General features: G+C 39.9%; 1 protein-coding gene across 3 annotated transcripts in view; it reads left to right on the top strand.

The window, feature by feature from the left end:
* Positions 1-26,928, top strand: part of camsap2a (calmodulin regulated spectrin-associated protein family, member 2a) — a 48,532-nt gene that overhangs the window by 15,140 nt on the left and 6,464 nt on the right. For 2 of the 3 annotated variants that reach the window (XM_074667670.1, XM_074667669.1), the window contains exons 3-12: positions 5,856-6,017; positions 7,612-7,683; positions 14,841-14,873; positions 15,958-16,099; positions 17,259-17,398; positions 23,760-23,856; positions 23,983-24,079; positions 24,248-24,279; positions 24,395-24,464; positions 24,638-26,750. In XM_074667670.1, the coding sequence (XP_074523771.1) occupies positions 5,856-6,017; positions 7,612-7,683; positions 14,841-14,873; positions 15,958-16,099; positions 17,259-17,398; positions 23,760-23,856; positions 23,983-24,079; positions 24,248-24,279; positions 24,395-24,464; positions 24,638-26,750 (2,958 nt within the window). The remainder of the gene's footprint in view (positions 1-5,855; positions 6,018-7,611; positions 7,684-14,840; positions 14,874-15,957; positions 16,100-17,258; positions 17,399-23,759; positions 23,857-23,982; positions 24,080-24,247; positions 24,280-24,394; positions 24,465-24,637; positions 26,751-26,928) is intronic. The other variant, XM_074667671.1, reaches the window with a different exon arrangement.

The following is a 26,928-nucleotide window of genomic DNA, read 5'->3' as shown; positions in this document are numbered from 1 at the left end:
CTTTTCCTGTTTTTCTTTTTTTGTTCACAGTCCTGGGGAGGTCTAAGAGACTGCAGTTCTGAAGTTCATATTTGTTTGGTGAAGACATTTTCTCTTTTGTAATTTTCTTCCAAAGGCTTTGAAGGAAATCGAAAAAAATCTGAAGCTGTGCACAATAAAGCACACACTGATTTTAAGCCATGACCCATTGAAAATCCTGCAAGCTTTTACTGTAAGAAGTGACATTAACACATTACAGTCGTTAACACAGAACATTCAGGATTTGTCTTTGTCCCATCTTTGTTCACTTTGAAACCAGGCTTTGAAAGTGGATTTTCATCTCTGCTTCCTCGCACAGCAACTGTATTAAAAAATGAGGAGTGTTTGCTCTCCTATCTCCAGGTGGGAATACAGATGAGCAGCCGTGTACCAACACAGTAAAAACAGGATATTGACTGTGAAGACATTTGTTCTCATCTCATGACATTTTAAAACAAGATTTATGGAATGTAATCATCTTAGAAGGGGAAGTAAAAAATGCTTGCTTATATGTGTTGGTCTTTGTTTCCTCAGAATGACCAACAGCTTGACATATTAAAATGCAAATCACCGACAGAGGAGAATAATATAGTTTTGAGAGTCAGCATATGTGATAAAGGCAGTATTTAAGAGGAATCAGAAGAAAAGGGTTTGAGAAGGGAAACGGCCGTTTTAGTTCTGAGGAAATCATCTTATGGAGAGGATACGCATCATTTTCCCCTCCTGTAGCCGCCTACATAACCCCCAAGCAAGGCATTTGATCCCTGAATGCTCCAGTAGAGCAGCTCAGCAGCCAGCAGTGCAAGAGGAGAGCTTTCATTGGGCAGCTCCAAGATATGGAAACATGTAGCAGTATGAACATGAAGTGAAGCGATGCTGAAGGAAAGCATATGTCTTAAAGGTTAGAAAACATGACGTAATAGTATTTCACATAGAAACAGCCTTATTGGAATCGACAAGCAGCTCTATTCTAATGAGAGAGGCCAACTCTTTCTTTTGGCGGTGAAGGATCTACTTCGACTCTCCCTCAGCTGACATTTAAACGTGGTCAGCTGATCTCGACCGTCTGCTGAACGTTTCAGTTGCAGGACACAGTCTGCCTTCAATGCATGATTCATGAACACTGACTGCAGGGGACCTTCAGAGAGACGTTCGCCACATTTATTCACTTAGACGACGACGGTAACATCTGTGTTGATGTAGGGAGGAAACACATGGGCTTAGAAGGTCAGCTGATAAACAGAAAACTACTTATGTAAAAATAATCAATGTAAGTCTTTGAAGAAAAAAATATGGTATTAATGTGATGTTTCCCATTTTTAGAGACTTTCAACGTAAGATTAGTATATCAGATTGGATGCATTAATGGAGCAAAGTGGTGATGCCTAGTTTTGTAAATTCTGGGAAAAAATGGATACATAAATCAATCATATAGACTGAAATATGGTATTAAAGAGGGGGTATAATGCTTTCCCATATTTTAAACATGGATATAAAAAAGCAATGCTGGATGTCCATACTAAATTAGTGCGGATTTTTAAACATGTACTTTTCATATAATGTAGAAATTCCTGAATTTGTCTGTAAACTGCTTGAAGACATGCTGAAATGATGAGGTCATTGCCTAATGATCTACTAATTGGGTCATGACCATAGACAGTAAAAGAAAAATGGGCGTTTGCATGCTCGGCTCGAAGTGAGGTCTCTACAAAAACTGCTCCCTCTGGTGGCTGGCTGCCAAAAAATCAGGCATTCCAGTCATTCCAGATGGGCTGTGGTCAAACTTTGCAAAATTAATACCCCTCATAGAAATGTTTCTCACGTCCGATTGTTTTGATGATTTGAAGATATCATTTGACTGTCTTGTATTCAAGTCCTCTTTTGTCTGAAAAGTTTAGTTTTCATTAGTTATACGCGGTTAAAAACGAGGCGTTACGTAAGGTTTAACGATGATTGACAGCTGCCGTTCTCGTGTATTTTTTCGGGGATGGTAAAATATGTCGGGAGGTAGAGTCAAGAAGTGATTAGACTCTTGAAAGAAAAAAATATATATATTATTTTTGTTACCCAGCTCCACTCAGATTCTCCCAGGATCCCACATTGTCTCTACTGCGCAGACTCTGGGTGCAATTGCTGCCAATGGTTGCGCCTGCAACGGGGGTATTTTGGCTTCAAAACCGTACAATGATAAATGGCAGAGCCACGCTGTCCGCTCTATATACAGTCTATGGTCATGACAGGTTGAAGAGGTGGGCCTCAAACTCCAAATTTTGATCATAGCTCTGCCTCCAGAGGACTGACCAATCAGAGAGAAGGGTCTTGGGACGCAGGGTGTCTTAAAGAGACAGCAGCTTAGACTAAGAGTTCAGATATTGGCTGAAACTAGGGTTTTGTAAAACAAGAATGTGAGGGGAAAAAAGGATATTTTTGAGCTGCAAAACATGTAAAGCAACTATGGTGTACCAGAGAGACTATAAAAAAGTCAAGACCTTTAAATTGTTGTTGTTTGTTTTTGAAAATGATCTTAGGAATGATGCTCTTGTTTTAGGTGAATTAAAGTATTATTAGATGAAATGAACTACTTAACTTTGAAGTGTTAGCATCATTATTCATCAGTTTAATTACATTTTTAACCTGGTTCATTTTAAATCTTCAGTTTCACACTTGAAGTATTGTGTCTGAAAGAAGCATTTTGTCATTTGTTAAAGTGCATGGGATTCTAAAACATTATCTTCCTCAAACACAATAGCCTGGTGTCATCCAATATGATTAGAGTCTGCAGGTCTGTGGTCTCGTAAACAAGATTAGCCCTCCTTGTTGTCATTTTATCCTGAAGGACCACAGTGGATGCTAATCAATATCCACAAACTGCTCAGCGGAGGTGGTGGGAGAAGAGGCCTTTGAGGATTGGTGTCGCTCCCTTGGCCTTTTTCAAAATTGCTTTTGCTCTGAGTCGATGATTTGTTGTTGAAGCACAGGCCCGATTTGTTACTGCTGTGCAAACTGATCACAGGATGTTTGTGTTTGGATGCTTGTGTGTCACTTGGATAGTGTTGTGCTCTGTTTGGACAGTCTAAATACAGGCCAAAAGGAAACATCTTGGCAGTGTATTATTAAATGAGATTGGTTTGCTGTGGGGGTGCCAGATCAGAGATAGGGGAAATTAAGCATTTAGCTAATGCAATTTCACACAAGGAATTCATCTAAGAGCTAAAAGTGTATGTTAAGCTGGTAACTAGACAGAAAATAACACCATGACATGATTACGTGGACTATGCATTTATATATTATACATATAATGGACATAAAATATCTTTTACAGTTTGTTTTTCCAGATGTTATCACACTAAAGTCTTCTAACCATTACAGACAAAAAGTAGATGCTAACTTGGGTGCACCAAACAGGATTCAAACAGTTATCAACAGCTCTGGTTTAGTTTCCTCTGTAAGCTTAAAACATCATTTTCTTTTTTATAGACAGAGTTCCTTGGCACCATTTCTTTTATTAAACCCTTGAGTGATGTTATAGTGCTTTTTCCCCTTCCTCTTACTCTGGTGCACATCATCAAGAGGCCACTTTAACGTTCAGGCTGATTAATTGGGTGAGCTCATGGAAAAGCTGCTGCTTAAGTATAAATATTTGGAGCTTTGATTCTCTTCATTGTATAGACCAGAAGAAGGTGAAAGCCAAAAGCAAAAACACACTAATTCCTGTGCTTGTACAGGCCTTAATAAACACATTATGTAACACGTTTAGATTTTCCACTTTAACATCAAATTAGTCGTATAAATGCAAATTAAAGTGATATATTACATGTCAGTTTCAGTGCAGTGTTTGTCTTTAAAGTGTCTTGAACATATAAACATGCCTTTGCATTGAAGTTGTCTGGATTTCTTTTATTGGTCTCTTTTGACCAAGGGGAATGTTTTATGCAAATAAGAAAGTATTTTCTCTCACTTTGAACTTCTCTTCCACAACACAGCAGCTGTTTTCATGATGTAACGTAGCTAGTTAGCACAGACTAATTAGCAGTCAGTCTTCAAAGAAGAGAGTGAACAACTGTTTGTGGGGTCTCAGTCATTCTCTGTAACCTCATCCAACACCACAGCCTTCTCCCTGTGACTCTTCACAGCTTCATGATGACATCTCAGATGTCTGGGCTTGAGGAGGTAATAGACTTATGGGTTGAGTTCAGCTTTTTCAACTCTAACAGAAAGCCAGAAAAGATACGACAACGCTCTCTTTATTCAGGTCCAAGGCATGCATATTTGTTTTTAATTCTGAATACCAACCAATACATTAATTTTAGTTCCTTTATGCCTTTCCATTTCACCCACACAGTGTAAAGTTATATTTAATTTTCTATTAATTCTGTTTTGCTTGTTTTTAATTAAACTTTTATCAGATTCTGAATTGTTTTACTCTCTTCCCCTCTCAATTTTATCTATGTGTAAAAGATATCTCTGACTAACTTTTGGGAAAAATGTTCACTCTGATTAAAGATTTATAGTTCTTTGACCTCAGATTAAATACACCAATGTGTCTGACTTGTCTCAGACAGTAACCATAACACTAACTGATGCTCAGATAGCTGATACCGTGCACCGATCCTTTAGATTAGACCACTGAGTAACAAGTTTAGAATTCCCTGCAGGTAAGTGGGAGCTTGAGGTAGTTTTGCATTTTATTTTTAAAAAAACAGTTGAATTAGTGCAGTTTTATTTTTTTATTTTTTTAACTTATTTATTTATTTTATTTTATTTTATTTTTTTGGGGGGGGGGGTGTTAAACCAAAAAATTAACAAATGATAGAAGCAAGGGTAATTTTTTTTTGTTATAATGAAAACTGTTAAAGATATTATTTTGACCAAAACAGCATTAGTCCTCTTAGACCTTACATTTTTTTACCATTTGCCTATTATTCGCCTTAATAAATTCCACTTCGTTTTTCTGTAAAATGCCAGTAAAGGCATCAACCAGGGAAGAGACTCAAGTCTAAGTCAGAGAAGGGTAAAAAAAAAATGAATTGATTAAAAATGTTAACACAGTATCCTTCCTTTGGCCCTTTTTCTGATCATGTTTCAAAACTTGATGAACATTTTGAGTATTTCAAAATAAGCCCTTCAGTCAGTGTTCAGGCAGCCTATAGCTGAGCAGCCTATAATAGACCCAAACTCTTTTCATTAGCCTGTGTTGTCATAAATACATCCTTTTCAGGCTATTCAGTGAGTGAAGTGGGTTTTGAATGTACTTGTGTCCAGGGCTACAGCCATTAGGGAATGTTCGACTGTGGATCCAGATGTTTGATAGAGACGAGGCCATTAAGACCTGAACCATTACTATTCAACACTGACCTTTTGCTGCATCACTACCTGTTCACACAAACATTAGAAAACAGTAATTCTTTATCAAATGAAAGAAGATTTTCAAGAAATATGTTGTAAAATGGTATTGTGTTGCTCTGGTGCATATTTGCACTAACTCTCTAAATTCTGATCAGCTTCTTTATTCTCTCAGAGGACCTGACAGGTTTAAATTATCAATAATATGCAGGACAGGCAGCTTTGGTTGCTTGATTCTGTTTAAGTAATCAGATTTTTTGTTGCAGCTCAATCTGTTACTGAGATTAGAAAACTGCTGTGGTTCAATTCCTCTTTGTGCAGTTTTTTTTATCAGTTTTTATACTCAGGATTCAGTGTCAAGGAAACAGCTCTGACTTTCTCCTTATATATTACTCTTGGTTTGTATTGATTTGTAAACCTGACTGTTAATTGTCTATAACTGTCTAGACTGTCTAATCAGCTCTGCCTCTCTCTCTGTTTGGTTTCTGTTCCAGAGTGCTCACCTGGCGATGATTGACACCCTGATGATGGCCTACACAGTGGAGACAGTAAGCGTGGAGAAAGTGATGTCCTGCATGCATCAGTATTCATCTTCAGACCCTGAGGTGGAAACACCTTATGACACAGAGGATGCAGTGACAACCTGGATCAACAAGGTGGGTATAATTACATGTTTACTCATGAATATTTGAGCCATTTTCCACTGGCAGTTTGTGGTATGAATTGCATGTATCTGTTCAAGGAACAGACTGCTCTTTGTACAGTACACATGATAAAGTACAAACCCTATCTTGGAGCCATTTTCTCCCATGCGCTCTAAAATTCTACAGTGCACAGTGGGGTTGCAAGTTATTACGGTGAAAAACAGTGACCTAAATACCAACAGATCCATTATGCGTTTAACATTTTGTCTTCATGCCTTGAGGCCATACCATATGACCTGTGCAGGTGAGCTCACAGCAAAGACAACATAATCTGGGGTAAAATTGCAGGTGGGATTGCACTTTTCTTAGTTCACTGTGTTTATAACCTTGTACTGTAATCGTGCTAAAACAACATCTTTTGAGACTTTGAAAAAACATCATTGAACTTTTTATCTGGCTGATATTATGAGACTTTGTAATATCTGATCAACTGAGTATACAAAATGCTTTCAGAAGTTCAAAAGCAGAATAAATGCAATTAGAGCCACATGACATGACCAAGGTCAAGTTACCCACTGAGCTTTATTAGAATATTAAGATGAGACACTCGTGGTCAGCTCCATGTATTTTTGATTCTAAAATGAAGATTTATTTTTTAAATTAATTGTTAATTAATCTATGAAGCAGTAAATGTATTAAATACCATAGGCAAAATGCCACAGCCTCTCTAAAGACTTCACTGTAGTACCCATGAGCCAACACAAGCCCTAACCTGTACGTGGTTTTCTCCATGGCTTTACTGTGCAGACGGCGCTGGCTCATTCATACTATGCTACAGGGTCCAGTCTGTTTACATTCTTCTGCTAGGAACACTGGGCTGCTGCCAGCTCTGAGCTTTACACACACACTCACAATGGCTGACAGGTGTGGTCACAGAGTCCTGCTGGTCAGACATATGGCTCTCTGCTGGAGTCTCTTTGTGCTCCAGAAGTCCAAAAATTCACCCACTAAAAAAGCTGATTCCTGCTTTAAGTCAATCCATATGGACCTTAAGAGGTAAACTTTACAAGCAAGTTGTCTGAAGGAAAGAAACTAGGAAGGGTTTAGGTCAATTTAACATGATAAATTAAGTTCCACATTTTCAGTTTTGGAAAATCCCCCCCCCCCCCAAAATGTTGTTTTCGAACAAGTCTTTCTTTAACACAGGTAGAATAACACATTATATTACACAGCATTACACATCAGATTACAACAAGATGACTTATAACCAAATAGTATAACATCATTGCATGAAAAAAATATATATATGCAAATTGTTTTTTGACACCAAACATAAAAGCATCATGGTATAATACTTCTTTTCCATGTTATCTTGAAAGCCATTATATCACATTGTATTATCAAATAATGAACCAAGTTAAATCACAGGCATCAGTATCCCCCCATACTGATGAGCCACAGCTATTTATGTGATGTAAATAACTAATTAAATGTTTCATTTGAAGCTTGCACCTCATATAAAGTATAGGTTATCAAAAATAGAGTATCAAAAATAGATTGAACTAAAACGCTCTGAATTTATACCAGTCTTTCCTCTGTCCCTCAGGTAAATGAGTATCTCAAAGACTCCCTGGCTCAGGAGCAGAGGAAGAAGGAAACGCAGACCAACGAGCCTTCTGTAAGTACTCAGTTCTTCTTTCTTGACTTGACCTCCCTGAACACATGAACATATATCATCAGTTTGATGGACACTTCCAAACAAGCCAAGTGAAATTGGCTTTACTAAATGGGTTTATCACAGTATTTCCTTCTAAGTGACACATATCTGTCCCAGACTTATGAGTCCATGTAAAATCTGTGGCCAGTTTCCCAGACTAATCTTGAGCCTTTAAAGTCTCTGTCTTCAAGAAAAAAGCTCACTTACATATGTCCAAGCTTTGGATGAATATTGAAAATGTCGAGATACATCCTGACATCTTCGCCTGTTTATCAACCCTGACAAATACACAGGCCGCACTCTCTTCATTTGTGCCTCAACTGACATATCCAGTCTAATAAGGCAGGTTGTCATTTAGATTGAGCTCACTCATGTCCAGGGTGCTGCCTGCAGTCTGAGTCAGTTGTATAACTGACTCTCGTATCAGCAGTGGTTTTTAAAGGGACACAGAAATGTTTGGACTATGTGCTATATTGTTTTTGTTTTTATTTTATTTATTTATTTTTTTCAAATTAATCTGTGCTGAAGTCTGGGGTAACACACATAAGACCAATCTACAAAAGATCTGCACATTACAAAAAAGAGTTATACGGTTAATAAGTCATGCTGGGTACAGAGATCACACTAACCCTCTATTTCTACAATTAAAATTGCTAAAATTCTGTGACATAGTTAATCTGATGACTGCTCAGGTGCTATATAAAGCATTGCACAATAATTTACCCGGTAATTTACAAAAAATAATTTACAAAAAAAATAATTTACAAAAAAAATTCAAAACCAGAGAGGGGGGCTATAATCTAAGGGGTGAACATAATTTCATTTTTACCAATCATTCACTCAACTCTTAAAAGTTTGTGCATTTCTGTTTGTGGAGTCAAACTCTGGAACAGACTGGATGTCACTTTAAAAATGTGCACTACCACGCAAATATTTAAACTACACTATAAAAAAGTTCTACTAAACTCATATAGGTAATTTAAAATAACATGGCCTTGGATTAAAACATTGATAACTATTAACATATGTAAATAATCACAGTAAGTAATTCAAAATGTTGCTTTGAACAGATATACAATGGTGAATTTGAAAGTATTATGAGTTGGATGTTTATGAACACTGTTGTCAGCGGGTTCTGAGTTATAATTTGATATTGTATCTGTTTTGTATTGAAAGGGGCAGAACTAGATAAGCTTTTTTGCTTCATTCTGCTCCTTCTCAAACTGGTTGCTGTGCATGTGTTTGCACTCATATGTTTATTTCTTTATTTCCTTTTGTTTTCTGTTTTTTAAAGTTTGAGATAAATGAATAAATAAAAATAAAAAAATAATAGAGTGATTTGAAAAATCTATGTTTGGATTTTGTATATTTTGAGCTCACTGAGCCACTGAATTGTGGTGTGAAGAATGAATTTAAACCTGGCATAAAATCCACATTCAAGACTTGGAATTAGAAAAAAAACAGAACGTCATCCTTTTTTATTTTTTTCCTTAATACAATACTGTGATTGGGATGTATGAGCTAAGCCCTTCATCTCAGTATTTCTCTTTTTTTAGCTTTTGCTGCAAAAACTGTTACATATATTAGTTACAAAAACAGACTGAGACATTGAGACTGAACAATTATTTATATTTCGCCAGATTTACAATATAGCACAATAGTGCTAGTTTGTCACTTCCATCTCCATCTGTAAGCTTCATCAATCATTGATAATCACATTCAGATAAAACTGAGCTACAAACATCTATGCTGGATTCTGTCTTTCACTTTTATATGATTTATTATGCTTCACCAGCAAGTGTTGGTTTTTTAATTGATGAAGTGTTTTTAACAAGTTCTCCTGACCCTTGAAAGTCATGAGTCCCCTCAACACGTGTTAGATAACCATTAGAGATTTCAGCTCACATTCATCAACCGCAGTTCATCCCCCTCTTTTTGCATCTCATTAATTATTTTTCTTCACTTCCCCTGCCCGTCTCCTCTCCAACAGTCTTCCTCCATCCTCCTGGGTCATGCCTCCTTTCCTTGCCTCCTTCCCATCACAGTCAACACACCCTGACACCACTCTGCCAGCGATGCTGCTTCGCAGAGACATTCAGAGAGTTAGACAAGTTACCTAAGGGAGAGTATCGCAAACTCTGTCCTTTGTGTTTCAGCCTGCAGAGGGTTGAACTGGAGCAGCAGTGTGTGTGCAAGTGTGTTGTTCCCAAAGTTGCACAGACGTATGTGTTTGATGCTGATCCGACCAGTCAGTGTGCAGACGCGGCACTGCATGCCTCAGCTATCCCTCATGAATACACAGTTGCATCACAAAAAAAGTGATATCACATCATTTCATCATCACACTTTTATAATGCTTATTGAACCAGAAACTTTATTCAAAACTGAAAGTTACATCTTTTTTTGAACAGTGTGGCGTCTCTGTCACAAAGTGACTAAGTCACATGTGGAGGCTCGGCTGCTCATGAAGTGTTAACATGTCTGTTTGTTTGGCCCTCAAGCCTTTTTGAGTTGGCCCTTCAGTATCATCCCTCACCCTTGGCAGCTCACACAGATGGTGTGTGTGTTGTGAGAGAGTGTTTGTGTGACCTTCCGGTGACTCTTTCTTTATTGTAACAGATATTTTTTCGGTCACTAGTTGTTGCTTTCTGCTCTTAAGTCCTGATACCAATAGTGGTACCTGTGCTTTGGTAATGGCCAATACCATTGCTGGTTTGATCCAATACCCATGATAATTTAACCTCTTCCATTCCTTAGTACGAAAATGATGTTTTGGCTAGTTGAGGCTTTTTTTTAATGTAAGTAAGTGAGGAATCAAACCTGTGCATTGCAAGTTCCAAACTGCTGAGCCACTGTACTTATCTCTCCTTATGTTAGTTTAGCTCTGCAAACCCATTCATGACTTAGTTCAGGCACATGGTTGTTGTAAACACAGAGGAGCATAGATAGGGATGGGTACCGAATTAGGTACTTTTATAGGTACCAAGTTGATCGAATTTTGTCACAAGTGGCAGGTATCGATTCATGTAAAATCAAAAGGTACCATGTTTGGGTACTTAAATGCATCCTTGTGACTGTGAGGGAGTGGAAGAGTAGGCAATTTTCCATGCTGGACATAAACACAGCATTGTAAGGTTGTACATTGAAGAATACATTTGTTAAATTGAAAAAAATATCTATTTTATCGTTTAACAAATTGATATTTTTTACCATAATAACACAAAAAAAAGTAAAAAAAAAACGTACCAAAAACCACAATTCGTTTCAAATGTGAAAGGGTCATATCCTCAAGCATAGATCTGAGTCAAATAGATCTGTGTGATGGATCGGTCTGTTGTCACTGATGTGTGATCTTACTTTTTGAGACTGTATTGGACCAAAATCCAATACCAGGGTTGGATCAGTGCATCCACACTTCAAAGTTTTCATTTGAATAGTGTTATTTGGAACAGTGCAATTTGAACTAACTGGGAACTCTAAGAATTGATAAACTAGCTTGCAACAACCATTAGAGTGTTCTTTAATTTTCCCCCCATCCTTTGTAATCAGATCAAAAAATAAGTAATTGTTTGGTTGCCAAACTAACAAACATTTGCAACACTTAATGAGGGAAATAGAAGCATATGTTCACATTCAGAGTCCTTGTGACTCAGAGAAAATCCTTAATTTATCCCCCTCTGTTTCACACAAAACAAAGCCTTAGCACAACTTTCCCAAGTGTGTCTTTGAGTGAGTTGAATAGCTTTAAAAAAAAAGGTGAGAAAACAGGGGACAGGCACAAAAGTTCTACAATTTGTCTCTATAATAAGCATTGTTGTTGTGGACAATTTCAATGTGGCAAAAAGAAGGTGAAATAAAACAGGAGCGGAATATATTCCAAAGTTGTACTCCTGTTTTTGCTGATGTCGAGCATCTCCATCTTTCCCCCGTTGCTCCCCACCTGCACGGTCCTCCTCCATGTCTTTGCAGCATGACTGCAGTGTGAGTCACACAGGCAGCCTCTGTCTCAGACAGACTCAGAGAGATGGAACAACACAAGAGATCTCCCTGGGTCAAAAGTGTGTTTTTATTTTAGATTACTGTACTGTACTGCACCCAAGAGTGGAAGGGTAAGGGACGGGTGGGGCAGGGGACACTTTGCAAAGGCAATGAGAGGACAGAGAGGAGACGACTAATCCTTTTAAGTTTCGACTGGACATGTCTGGCTTCACAGGGGTGGACGATGATGGGCGGAGGGAGTGAATGTGTGCAAGAACACTGACATTACTATAATGTGTACTTCTATGTGTGTGTGTGTGTGTGTGTGTGTGTGTGTGTGTGTGTGTGTTCTCTGTAAGGCGATGATGGATGAAGGCACCTCTCCCCAGGGGTTTGATTGGTGGTTTTAACAGATTTCAGACTCCGTTTGACCCTCCTTAGCCTACAGTCTTAGATCATCCCTTTAGATGCAGACAGCCTTCATCTCCTTCATCTTATCCTCATTGGACAAGAGGGTTTGGAGTTAAAATTCATTAATTTTGAAGGGTCAGACTGACCAGTGCATGAGATATAGAAATCTCATTAAATTTGAACGAAGTCTCCACATATAGGACTTTTTTTTTTTTTACGTCCTTTGACTTTTACACTTGATAAAAAAAGAAACACAATGTTTTGTCACTTGTTTACAGACACAGTATGACATGGCAGATATTTTGAGCATGTTTCATAGTTTCAACATGGAAAGTAAGCAAAAAGTTGTGTTTCACTGTGATGGGTTTTTCAGATTCTGAGATCTGCTCCTTGGGCATATTTCTTCATGATTGTACTGTGTGTATGGATACAGAATTTCAATAACAGCTTGAAACACAGACATAACTAAAAGTCTGATCCACCCTGTCTCATGTCATGCTCCCCCCTTGTCACCCAAATGTTCAACCCTGGCAGCACGTCAATGTGACTTTATGAGGTCATGTTTTGGGGAGTGACTGGCCTGGAGAGACAAAGTGAGGACAGAGGTTGTCTCTTTCTCTGCCAACATGAGATTCATCAGTGAACTTCACTGAACTTTGGTGCAGAGGTTTCTTGAAGTGAGGAGAATAAGCATGACTGAAAAGACATGTCGGTGATATTAGTGTCATCTCTGCTGTCCATTGTTGGGCTCTTTGAATTTTCTCACTAGTTCTGAAAACTTTAGGAAATAATTCCCCTACCTTCTGAGTTCTTTTCTTTTCTGCAGCACAACACAAGAGTGAAAGCCATCCATTCACAGACAAACAGAGAAAACTGATTAACTAATGTGTTGTAAATTAGATTACATCAGGTGTGTCTCTCTGATCCACTCAGACTCCAACCTGTGACTCAAATTAACATCCAGAGAGCAGAATCGTTAATCCCATCAGGAATATCCCCAAAGAAGTCACAAAGCTTTTTTTTTCTTCTTGCTGTCTTGATTATTTATGTTGCTGGTTTGTAAAAAAGCATCTGTGTTCAGTCTCCCGTCACGGCTCTTTGAAGTCAAGCACTTGTGAGCCACTCCGAGCGGCACTCACGTTTGGCTCTTTGATGCCTCTCTAGGTAGTGTGGGAATTATCTGTTAACTGAGGCAAGCCGTTGTTCTTTTCCAAACAGCTTGTCAGCAGAGAGCTGACAGGTTGGATTCAATTATGCGGTGGGATTGTTTTAGCTTTCCTGAAAGGTTTTTCCAGCACTGTCCTTATTTTTGCAGAGAATACTGAACATTTCTGGATGTTGTTTGTCCTCATAGTGTCTGTTTATGTCTTGGATAAATTTTCATTGGGCATTTGGCTTTATACAAGTTTGTAGATTTGGAAACACTTTTGTTACCACTCCAAATCAGGTGTAACTTGGGTAAGGGGTAATATATGATCAACAGGAAGTGATGTCGAATAGACAATATCTTGTTTTTAACCCTAATCAAATTAGGGCTGAACATTTAATCAAATCTAAACCGACATCTCAATGTAATAGAATGCAATTTTCAAATCGCAAAGGCTGCAATTTAAAAAACAAAACAAAACAAAAAATTAAAGTGCATTTACTTTAGTTTGTGTTTTGTTACTGATGAGAGATCAGTAAGATTTTTATACTATTAATATTTAAATTTATGTTCACACAGTGTTACTTTTTCATTTTATAAAAAAATTACATTCCACATGTTGATATATTTCAGTGGATGAGCCAGAAATTTGGTCTTATTTACATTTCTGCACTGTATTTTATATGAGATCCATAGACGAGAGGATTCATATTTATTTTTCATTTTATTGTTCATAATAGGCCTGTTGTTCTGCAGTGCTTTGTTCCTTTCTCTGATTTTATTTAAGGTAATTAATGGTCATTTTATTACAGGTCCATAAGGCCTAAAGTTAAATCAATCAGTCAATATTCTACAGTGATTGTAATAGCTAAATAAAGGTATATGTTATTTGTAAACATGACATGTAGGCCTGGCAAACAGGAGAAAAATATTTGTACATTACACTATCCTTTGTTGTGTTGGTCATACTGTATAACGGTTTATTGATTGAGTTAAATGAGTAATGTAGAAGATAAACATCCCCCCCAAAAAAATCGCATGCTAAATCGCAATATTGATCAAAAAAACACAATTAGATCATTTTCCAAAATCATTCAGCCCTAATCAGAACATTTTTTTATGATCTTTACAGATTAAACAACTTAAACTTTTTAACTAAAAGTGGTGATACGACAAAATTGCCCCAGCTGCATGATTAAAGTTGCCTCAATCTAATTTCAATAGGCTTTAGTATGTATTATATGAAGGGTTTTATTGTTTCCTATTTTCTTACCTTGCAGTACCATTTTAATGCAGAGAAACTGTGACCCCAAAGCGGCCTATATTTGGCCTGCCGATGACTAAACTCTTATCCTGTGGATGAATAAGAAGCCAAAGCCTGAGACGGACAGAATTTCAGGCTTACTGGGGTTGTGTGGGCTGCTTTTCTTGCCCGCTCAATAACACACAGGGTTCCCTTCCTTTGATCCCACTGCTGCTGTCATGTCTTTCCTTTTATAACTAATCGCATTACCAACTAATCTCACTAACAGGTATGTCTCTGTTGTGTTTTTTTGTCTGTTTTTTTCTTGTGCTGCTGCAGTCTCCAACCAAGTGGTACATGAAGCTTGTGCCTGTAAGTCAACTAATCAGCGCTCTCTGCTCCTTCATCTGTGTATCCATAGTGACTGTCTCTCTTCTCTGCGCGTCTCTGTGTTGATTGCAATCATTTTGTCTCATGTGTGCATCAACCTGTGACTGCACTGTTATATAAACACTGTTCTTCTGTCTTCCCCTGTTGCAAGTGTTTCCTTATGCTGCCTTCGTGACGAGGAATCTCAAAAATGTAGTGCTAATTGAAACAAATTGGATTATGAATTAAATTATTATGAGCTGTGCTCAATTTTATACAATCGGTTTGAACTTCTGTGTAGCTTGGAGTCATGTTAAGTAAAATCAGTGGTGACCAGACTGAAAGAACTCAGACTGTCGAGCAGACGTCCACATATTTGCAAACTTGGTCTCCTAAGTGGGCGTAGGCTCCCTTTGGGGGATGAATAAAAAGGTCCCAAGGGATTAGCAAATTAAAAAAAGAAAGAAAAGCTTAATTCCATTAGAATTTAATTTCAAAGATGGGATGTCTGGGAGCATTTGGCATGAAATTGTTTCCGAGTCCCTGCGCCAGTTCTCACTACAGACTTTGTGGCTGGTTCAGTGGAAAGCTAAGTTTTACTCCTTCACTGGTCTGTTTCTGTAAAAAAAACACACTGATACTCAAAATACATCTTGAAAAATTGTCATCTTGAACAGGGTTTGTAAATACTCAACATTTTGAACATGCAGAGAATAACTAATGGGTGTTTTACCACTAAGATAAACACTGATCTCTGTATCTTTAATGAACTGATTAATTATATTTGTGCAGCACTGTGAGGGGAATCTTTCCCCTCTCAGTAGGCTCACTCTCTACGACTTTTCAACAGCTAAAACATTTTACTACACAAGCTGGAAGGCTCCAGACTGAATCAGTCACATCCACACGAGTAAAACTAATGAAGCCTTTCTGTTATCTAAAGTCATCAATGCCGCTTTAAAGAGACGGCTGTTGCACGGTTATTCACAACACAATTTGGATCAGTTGGAAAAAATACTCATGGGGACAAGTTTGGATAAACAGGGTGATGCCACTGATTTATGGGTGCGCCTGTCATGCTTTGCAGGCCCGCTACAGAAAGGAGCAAACATCAAGTCAGCCGCTGCCCTGGATCCCCCCTGTGGACAACCTGCTGAAGGACAGCACGGATGGCTCAGCCCTGGGTGCTCTGCTGCACTTCTACTGCCCCCAGCTGCTACCTTTAGAGGGTAAGGTTATTGTTGGAAGAAAATGTCTGATTACATACTCAAAAAAGGAAAAATCTCATCAAGAATCTTAAAATAGCAGTTTTATATTTATTAAATTATCTCTTTTTCATTCCTCACTCACTTTTTTTTTTATATAACTTTGTTTATTAGAGTTTTTTCAATAACAAGAAAAGAACAGATCTGTACGATAAGTTATATAACATAAGTCAGTAAAAAGGATGGAATAATTATAAGAATAATAGCAACACAAGACAAAACAAAAGAAAACCTAAATATACAACAAATAAGCTTCAAAAACATAGGAAACAAAAACAAGGAGCAAACCACATAAAATGAAAATAATAACAATAATAATAATAATAACAATAGTATCACTGTTATAATGGTAAATACAAACAGGGTCTTCCGATGCATAAGAGCTCATAAAATAAAGAGTATGGTGGATAGACAGACAAGAATGTAAGAAAAAAATTTGTTTGACACTGACTAAGGGACAGCAGGCAACTGAACCTTTTCCTTAATATAATTCAGAAAGGGACTCCAAATTTCATAAAAATTCTTTGAAGATCCTCTAAGTGAGTGCTTTAGTTTTTCTAATTTCAAGATATAAAGAACATCAGAAATCCAGTGCGTGAATGTGGGAGGGCTTGCACCCTTCCATCTCAGTAATATTAGACGCCTTGCAAGCAAAGTGACAAAAGCAATACAAATTCCTCACTCACTTTTAACCTGAGAGATTTTAGTTTCGGTGTTAACATGTTGAAATAAATGCATAATTCCCCCCTGTCCCTAAATGCATCACCAAACTGATCAAAGATGAGTTTCAAACAAAAGAGGCCTCATAATCACATCACTCTGTTGAAGAAGTGTGATAGCAAGCCCAACAAATACACTCAAACAAAAGCATCACTGATTAGTACAAAAGATCAATCACCCTTCACACGCAGCTCCGCCCACAGGTTAATGACATCCAATCACGATTGGCCAGTCATTTACTAACCTTTTTAAAGCACTTTCTCACCAATATAGTGCTCAAGACATTACACACATCTCTGATCCGAAACAACACCAGCACCAGTAAACCACAGTGGTTTGTTTTTCTAACCCCTTCAATCATCAAACTCGCTCTGACATCCCATGGCTCCCTCTTCCCTCACAGATGTCTGCCTGAAGGAGAATATGTCACTGGCCGACCGGCTCTACAACCTGCAGCTCATACAGGACTTCTGCAAAGACAACCTGAGCAGCTGCTGCCACTTCAGCCTGGAGGACATGCTGTACGCCTCCTCCACCATCAAGGTAGGGTTCAGACTCAGCTGCAAAGGAAAGCATTTGGCTCTTTAATTCAAGCAGTTTCTTCTTGGAGAATCTGCTTAAGTGTTTTTATTTCAGTCATTTTGCTGGAGTGATTAACCAAGCTTACGGACCATTTGGTTGGTGTTCAAAGCTTCCTTCTGCAGAACAGTTTTTCCTGTCTTTGAATGGCTTTTACAGCCATTGCATGAGGGTCGTTATAGGCTTGGAGAAATTTCAGTCAAAATCAAAACTGCTGACTTTTTGAGACTGAGCGTTTGAAAAGTGCCCAGTGTTTGCCTGCAGAAACAAAATGTCAATTTGTAGCAAGCAGAAAACCATCATCTGAAACATGTGACCAGAGGACGTGAGGTCCTACTTTTTGCAATTGCAAAATAACAAAGATGTCAGATTCTACGTTTTGTTAATAACTGTTCCTGAATCCCCTGTGTGGTCATTCATTCATGAAGCTTTCAATGAAACAGATTAGAAAAGCATATGTTGTGGTATCCAGTGAGAAAGGAGGAAAGAGCAGCTCTGTAGGTCGCTGTGGTGAGTCATGCTGTGGAAAAACCATTTAATCCAAACTATCTGTCTTCACCACCACAAGCTCACAGAGCTTTGGTCTGGCCTCCTGTCATTACATGCCTGCATGTGCTTTTTCATTCTCTTTAAAAAACACTTTCCTTTTCTTCCTTTATTAATTTCCTCTCTTGCCTCATAGTTTGCTTCTCCGATTTCCTTTGCCTCTCTTTCTACTTTCTCGGTTCTTTTTCAGTCTTGCCTCTCTTTTCCCTCTCATCATTGTATTTGTCTTTCTGTGTCTCTCACACTGGCTCACTCAGCTTGGTTTACATATCCTCCAGGCTTCTGCTCACATCAACATCTCTCCTCTAATGTCACTGTCACCCTTGCGTGTGTGCAGCTCCAAGCCTGCTGCTGCTGATTGGAGGTTATTGATCATTTCTCAGTGTGTTCATGTGTAAATCTGTATTAGTGCCTCTGTCATAGGAAGAAGTTAGACAGGCTTTTACTGAAAATTTACTTTTTGCCCCAGTTTTTCATATTTTGCAGTTAACTTGCTGCAGAATGCCTATATTACTCTTCAATTACCCTTTTTCTAGTTTGCAACCTCAGTGCACTTTTCACTCAATTGTTTTCCTCAGACATGGCCTCTTTTTGGTTCTCACACTGCAAAAACTGAACTTTAAGCAAGTGTTTATGTCTCATTTTCAATATAAACTGTCTTGTTAGACTTGACATGAGCCCCATTCACCTTAAAAGTCCAGGAAACATGTCTTACTTTAAGATAATAAAAGACAAATATGACATCCTGACCTGCTAATTATTTGTCTTTTAACATTTTGAAATGAGACATTCTTCAGGCCTTGTGGCTCATATTAAGTCTAATAAATCCATTTTCACCAGAAAATAAAAAAAATTCTAGCTTAGTAGCTATCTGCTCTTACTCTTTTTGTGTTTTAGCTCTCACCACTGCTGGATTTATGAGACAGAGTTTCTAAATTTGAGAAGCACATGCTTCAATCATGCTTTTTATTGGTGTCTATAAGTATAAAAGAATGATGTTGGCTATGAAATGTATCGTTCTAGCCGTGTTGAAAACCTTTTCCTTTCAAAAGCTGCAGCAGCAGCAGCAGGAATCCACAAATCTCACAACATCCCAAAACAGCAACTGTCACTATCTGGCCACACAAAAGGCACAACAAACCACAAAGACAGTTTACTGCTGCTCGTCTGGTGGTTTAGTGTAACTTTCCATCTGTGCAGAGTGTTTATAATCGTCCTTGGTGTGTCTCTCTCAGAGTGTATTGCCTGAGAGCCGCATAAGCAGTAGAAAAAAAGATGATGGGAATGACTTTGAGTCTGCCTCAGCATGTCCTCTGATGGAGAACTGTTGTTCTCAGCACAGTCTGCATACAGGTTACAGCAAGGACAGACAACAATAGACTGCCTCATCCGACTAAACAGCAACTTACAGGCCACCCTGATTATAAATACTCGTTTTTGATGCAGTTGGTGCGGTTGAGAATGCAGAAAAGGAAAAAGACGAGCAGTTACTCCCAATCAGGAGCAGTTGATGAATTTGTGTCAACATTACAGAAACATGTAGGGCCAAAGTTCACACAAATCAACCTGACACAAAGAATCAAAAAGACAACTCCACCAGCCAGTACCAGCAGTTTTCTGCTGACCTTGATTCCACAAGGGGTAAAATAAAACCCCAGTGTTGCAGTTTTATGCCTGAGAGCGATACAGCCAAAACAGCGTACAGAACCGGTTAGATTCACTAACCTTGACCTAGTTTCCAGGCAGCATGTTTTGTATGTCGTGGCCCGTCATACTAATGGAGACCTTATTACAGGGATGGAGCCAAGGCATTTAGTGGGGAGAGGATGCGAGAGAGGCGTTGGTGCAGGGCAAAATTGAAACAGGAGGGATGAGACGTAGAGGAGTGATAACACTTTACACCCTCAGAGAGCTGGGAACAGTTTCAGAGGGGATCGATGTAGAGAAAAAAAGGACTTGATGTGTTCAGACATGTCTGTTGTTAAAACATTCACACAGAGGCACAGACGCCATGATAAATATCACACTTAACGGAGAGTGCTCATTCATGCGCTTATGGCTCCATCAGGTGTGATTAGGTTTGATGATTGTTTAGACACAGAACAATAATCTATGTGGATGTTTGCGCTGAAATCCAACATGCATTCATTACTTGTTTAACTAATCAGGTTGGGACTGATTCATCCATTGATGGTCTACCAAGGAAATGCAATTATAAATGTCTTTTGCTCCACCCAACAATCTGACCTTAGAGCACAATATCAAGAAAAAAACACAACTTGAAGGATAAAAACAAAAGAGTTAAACAGACATTTATTATTCAACTCATCCATCAACCTATTGAAAAGGGGAAAAATTGGGGCTCAAAATACGCTTAATAGAGCTGCAGAGATAAATAAAATGCACCTTTTGAATAAAAAAGGCCACATATTCTTTGCTGGACTAAAACACCTCTGTTTGATATAAGAGCTACAGCTGTTGTGAGACGGCCCCTTTAATAGATGTCAGTCAACCAGAGAAACCTTCTATACGGGACAAAAATTCCACTCATGAAGACTCACAGCTGAACATTTGACAGCCGAATGAGCGTCATCATGCCGCTTTGACTCACAAACACCTCCACCAGTCTGTCTTGCACCTCTATGTTGGATTCCTCAGCAGCTCAGCATCTGTTTCCCTCTTTCTCAGGCTTTCAGAAGATTCAACATAAAAATCACAGAGCATATTTGCGTGTTCAGGTCCCCATAAGGGACAATGGGCCGACACTCAGTACCCAACCCCCCAAAGCAATAGAATACACGCACATTGCTTCAGGCCATCCTTTCCTAATGGACACCAGGCTAGTAAATCACATCAACCCACTCCCATTTAGCTGCTCTTCATTTAATTAATTCACGGCACATCTAAATTACCATCTGTGGATCCAGGGAGGAGACATGAAGCACACCAGCTTTGGGTTTTAGCCAGCGTTTTCTTCTGTGTTTTTTTTTACCCGGAGGTTTGAAGCTGACATGCTGAGGTTGCCTCGAGGAAGAGAATTAACACACTGAGCTGTCTCTTTAATATGTCCACTGATCATTTCTCTTCAACTTTTACCACTTAACAGTGCTGCTTCAAAGTAACACAAGTAAAAAAAAAATGTGAAAGTATCAAACAAAACTTTAAAATACTGCGTTGCTTTCCATTTGGGACAGCGGCTAACAGTGATCTGCTGTGAGGCTAACCCTGGGATGAGCCTCACTCTTCAGACCCCCAGCAGGTTAAGAGGATCATGCAATGTTAAAGCACTGATTGCTCTATTCAGTGTTATAATATCCTTTTATAATTTTCTACTCACAAGGTCTGTTTAATTTCGACTCTAGGATGTTTGCAGACACATTGGGGAGCATGACGGGTTTATTTTTACCCTTTTTTTCACCTTTGTGATGTAAATGCTGGGTTTTCTGAGAGCCTGATATACTTGGCAGTGGGGTTTTCCAGATTGGAGGAAGTCTGTCTGGCAGGCTGCAGGACCTCGATCCTATAATCAACCCTCTGGCCAAATGGTTGTTGACATTAATGCCCAGGGTGTGCTCAGTGTGCTTCTTAGAATAGAGTCTTGCTGATTTGTTCGACGTAATCTGCGTTTTGTTTATTTAGGTCTTGTAGTGTGCATTTTTATGCACGTGTACTCCATATGTGAGTCAATCCGTGTAAATAAGAGTGGGGTCAATAGATTAACCCCCTTCACCTAAAAGATCTCTCCTTGTAATCACCAACCAGGTTTCAGTCTTCATCCTGACACTGGCACACTCAAATCCCCAAACATCCAGAACTGGCAGCACTGCCGATCCAGCAGAGGGTAGTGATGCCAGTCAACTGGAAGGTCGGCGTAGTAGTGAGGCTGTGGTTGGGTGTGTAGAGATCTGTGCCTGTGTGTGTGTGTGTGTACGTCTGCTTACGGAGGGTATTAAGTGATCACACTCACACCTGGTGTGTGTGTGTAGTAGTCAGTGGGACAGATGGGAAGAGGAAGTCAGGTTGGGCTTTCTGCCTCTGGTCTTACCACACTAAAAGGGAATATTTTTCTCTTTTTACTTATTTTTCCTTCCTTATTCGCCTCTGTGACTTTCTGTTTTTACCAAAAGAGGAATACTTCACATGCTGAACACATGTTAAGGTAACAGACGTTTTGGTATTTCACTAGCTTTGTGTTGAAAAATATTGAACTGCAAGCTTATACATGAAAATGTTATTGACTTTTTTATAAAGAACGGTTGTAATAGAAAGCAACTATTCTTTGGACAATTTTCTGCTTTTCTTGAATCACTCTGTTAACCACGTGCATTACAACTTATTCATGTCTGTAATAGCTGGAATCCTTTTCACATGTTCAGAGTGCTGCATTTTCAAAACAAAAGAGAGGACCAAAAAAGTGTAAAATGGTGCAGTAACACCCAAGGGAGACCACCGCTTCTGGTGTTAATTGCCTCTGCCCCCCCCTGGTGAGCTTTTGGGCTGCGGCTGGTGGGAGGGGGGGCTTAAGTGGTTTAAACACGATGTGTATGCCGGTGAACGCATGGTAGTGCAAAATGTTGCTGATGAGGTGAATCAGGTGTCTTTAGAGCTGAGCCATGCAGCATTGTCTTTGTCTGGAGAGTATGGGCAGAGGGCGGGGAAGGGGTGTGCTTCCTCAAGGTCGTTCCCGCTTCACTGCAATTTGCATATGTATGCACATGTGCGCTTGCAGATGATAGTAGGTGTGTTCACTGCAACAAAAAAAACGCACTTAAAATGTCACAATAATTGATTAGATATTAATTAAAGGAACAAGAGTGAGCAAAACATTTTTTACTTCAAAATCAATTGTTTCTGACAAGATTTCAATCATTCTTTGCCTCCATTTCTCTAATGTTGGCACAAATCTCGACTCATTTCAAAGGCATGGCTTTGGTTGAAGTATTGTTTATGATGTTGAAAAAAAGGGCCAACAATCTGTCCATAAACCATTCTACTTCAACATTTTGTGAGAAATCTCTGTTTATTGTTTCACGTCGGCACTTTAGCAAAGGCAGTTTTTGGTGTAAACATGTATTAGTAACTCTTTTCCTCAAGCGTTCTGACCACCCACTGTATCCTGACCTGATTCTGGAGTGGACCTGGCCTGGCAAAGCAGAGGCAGAGATCCTTTTCAAAATGTCACAGACCATCAAATTCACGTTTGCTGGTGGATCACACGCTTGAGCTCCAGAAGAGCAAAAAATAGCTGACCTTGATTTTATGAATTAGGTTAATGCCTTGATCGCTCCTCCCTACAAACACAGGTACTACTGACATTATTATGTAATGAAAACAAGCTAATCTGGTGAAGGAAAAGCTCAAATGTTGGTGAAGTTGACGTTTCTCACAAAGGTTTTCACGGTGTTAGGATCAGTCTCTTAAAAAGGCAGGACAGTATGTTATTGAAAGACTACAAAACGCCAGATGAATGAGCGCCCCTTTCAAATCAATCCCCCCTAAGTTGTACTATGAAGCATCCTAATTTAGAGAGGGTGTGTTTAAAATGAAGCTCCAGTGACTAATTACTCATATTCAGAAATATTGAGGTGGTACACATCACCTCAGGATGTCTGTAAAGGTTAACAGAGACACCTACTGGAGAAGAGGGTACAGTGTAATCACATGGCGAGAAAGATTGTTGATGAATTGGTGTTACTTTTGTGCTTTGTTAAATCAAATGTCTGTGCGATTTTTGTTACCCAAGTTCTTGTTTTTATTTTTCTTCTTGTTTCAATTTCAGAATAATTACCTGGTGTTCATGGCAGAGCTGTTCTGGTGGTTTGAAGTGGTCAAGCCGTCTTTTGTGAAGCCACGAATGCTGGATGATGAAGGCAGAGGCAAGTCTTGAATTCAAACACATGCTGGCAAAAGCTTTTCAGAGAATTCAGTGCACAACTTTATGGTGTTTTTGATCATGACTCACAGTTGGATCACCTTTTCCTTTTGTTGTTGTGCCACCTCAGAGCCCTCATCCTTGCTAAAGAATATTCCAGCCATTCCCATCTCCAAAGCAACAAAGAGGAGCTTCATGGAAAGACCCCCAAGTCCTGAAAGACCAAGGTATACTACTCCAAATCATGGTACCAAGAGTGAAATGTGTAGTTCAAATTTCACAGTTTGGGGGAATTGAATTGAGCTTGGCATAGTGTTGATTTTATTTATGGATTATCAGATTTATTCCTTAATGTGTGTCTTGTAACCTCTGTTGCCTTGTTTTTCTTTCTCCAGTTTGCCTCTGCGACCGCAGCCTCGAAACTCAGGTAATTAATTTTGTTGTGTCTCCAATGTTGTTTAACTAGATAAAGGAATACTAAAAATCACTTTTGGTTTAACATTTGTTTTTTAATTCTTGATTTGCTTTCATGTCTTATCTAGGAGAGATCAAAAGGTCAACCTCAATGTCCTTTGTTGATGGCAACCTTGGCACCTGGCCCAAAGAGAAAAGGTTGGCTTTTTTGTTCAAGTACTATGTAACTAAACTCCTCACAAGAATAAATTTATCATTAGGATAAAGACAAGACTCTTCAAAATCCTTTTGTGTTAATCTAAATGCAAACAAGTATCAAGGTTTGACAGTGGCTGCTCTTTTTGTTTTTTTTGTTTTTTTTTTTTGTTAAGGTCTGGGCCTTATGGAGTATCTTTCGACATCCCCTTTGACAAAGATGACTCTACTCCTGCTTCTATGTCATCCACACGGGGCATGGTCAGGTCTGTCAGCACTGATGATGGCTCAGGCTTCAGGGTCCAGCATCTTCCCAGGGGAATGAAGCGTAACCTGTCCTTCCAGCCAGTGAATGGTAAAAGTGTCGGCATTGAGGAGGAGGGCTGCCCAGACAGCCTGGCTGGTATGGAGCCCAGCAGGCGAGCGTACCCCAATGGGCATGGAGGTGTCATGGAAACAACTCCATCCATTGAGGAAGCCCTCCAGATTATCCACAGCCCAAACAGGCCTCCAGTGGAGGGCATCAACAACGGTTTCTTTCTGCACAGTCAGGACCACAGGGCTGCTGTTGGTGGCTTGGAGCCAGTGTCTGAGTCTGACTCCAAAGGGCCTCTGAGCACCACAGACACCACTGAGGTAGACACTGGCATCCATATCCAAACAGAAGACATGCTGGATGAGGACTCCTCTCTAAAAGACTGTTCTGTGAACATGGACCTTGACATGGACACACCGAGTCCCTGCCCAAGCAATCAGAGCAAATCCCCCTCAGGAGTGAAGATGACCAGCTTTGCAGAACAGAAGTTTAGGAAGCACAATCCATCAGCACCGGACTCTGGGAGGTGCAGCAGCAGCTCCCTTAAGACCACTCCTGAAGGCTCTGAGTTCTGCCTCCCATTATCTGTCTCCTGGGCCCCAACCCCTGAGCACAGCCCCATCCATCAACAAACCACACCACCGCTTACTACTCAAGCTTCACCCACGCCTGTGCAACTTCCGCCCAATGACCCCGCCCAGGTGATGGCAACAGAGATGGTACACCTGAGGATGAGACTGGAAGAGAAACGCAAAGCCATTGAAGCACAGAAGAAGAAAGTCGAGGCTGCTTTCACCAGGCATCGTCAAAAGATGGGTCACTCAGCTTTTCTCAATGTTGTGAAGCGGAAAGGAGACGGGGCTGCCAGTGGAGAGGAAGGAGGGAAAACTGATGGAGAAGGAAAGGCAGTGAGCACAAGTCCCACTTTTAAATTTGGGAGGAGCAAGGCCGACACACCTGATGGGGCAGAGCAGAGCAGCACGGCCTCCTGCTGGACAAAGTCTCCTGGTGCAGGAGAGGAAGGAGGGCAGAGCCACGTTCAGCTGACTGAGGTGGACCTCACTGAGTATACCCGCTCTATAGAGAAACTCAACCACTCATTAGCCTTCCTCCAGACTGAAATGCAGCGGCTGTCTCAGCAGCAGGAGGTGATCATGGCCATGAGGGAGCAACAACATCAGCAAGCGTGGGTCATCCCTCCCCCACACACAAACCCATCACCACAGAAACACGGCCGAGCTGGAGCCGTCACACGATCCTCAGGACCTTCCTCCCCAGCCGACTCACCTCGTTCCACCCACCGTTCTCCAACCAGCATCAAACGCAAATCTGCCTCCTTCCACTCACGCAATCCTCGCACTGCTCGTCCCAGCGAATTAAAACTTGCCCCTTACAATCGAGTCCTAACAGCTCCCCAATCTGTTGATAGCATCCCAAGGTTACGTCGATTTTCTCCCTGCCAGCCTTTGGCGAGTTCCTTTGTTTACATGGGGGAGCAACCAGCAAAAGTAGCCTCAAGTGAAGATAAAGACAAGGAGCCTGAGTCACATCTATCACCAGAGAGGGAGTTTGTCAGTATATGTGTAGCACGCACCCCACCAAGCTCCCCCAAACTACAGAACAAAACAGAAGTAGGTTCAAAAGCCAAATCCCAAGAAACAGAGGAAGCAAATCAATCCACTGACACAAAGACGGCTGAGCAGAAGGATCTGGAACCACTTGCAGATCTCAAACCCACCATTGGGTCGTCATTTCCAGAGGTTCTGGCCCACCCTGTGGTAGAGACTTTTACTGTAACACCTACAGAGATGCCAGAAGCTTCCGGCCAGGCCAAGAACAACTTGATCGAGGTTCCTCTGTCAGTTGTGAAGCCACTGGAGGATCTGGCACTTGAGGATGAATTGGAGATGCAGCAAAGTGCAGCAGACGGCTCTGATGGAGATCAGAAGCTGTGTCGTGGTTTCTTCTTTAAGGTAGGTTGCTTACTTGTAAAGCTGTCACCACGATACACAGAAAATTGTACAAAATCCTTGATATATTTTCAGTTGTCTGATAACATCTTCAGCAAAATTTAGACGCAAATTTTACGTGTTTTAAAATCTAAGTCATAGATAACTTAAGGTGGGAATTTGTGTTTTGGACTTGATGCTG

This window comes from Halichoeres trimaculatus, unplaced genomic scaffold (assembly GCF_033239565.1).
Source record: "Halichoeres trimaculatus isolate MK-OKI-2021-1 unplaced genomic scaffold, fHalTri1.1 fHalTri1_scaffold_4, whole genome shotgun sequence".
NCBI classification, from domain to species: domain Eukaryota; kingdom Metazoa; phylum Chordata; class Actinopteri; order Labriformes; family Labridae; genus Halichoeres; species Halichoeres trimaculatus.
Note: the sequence above shows the minus strand (reverse complement) of the source record. Positions and strands in the feature narration are given on the sequence as shown.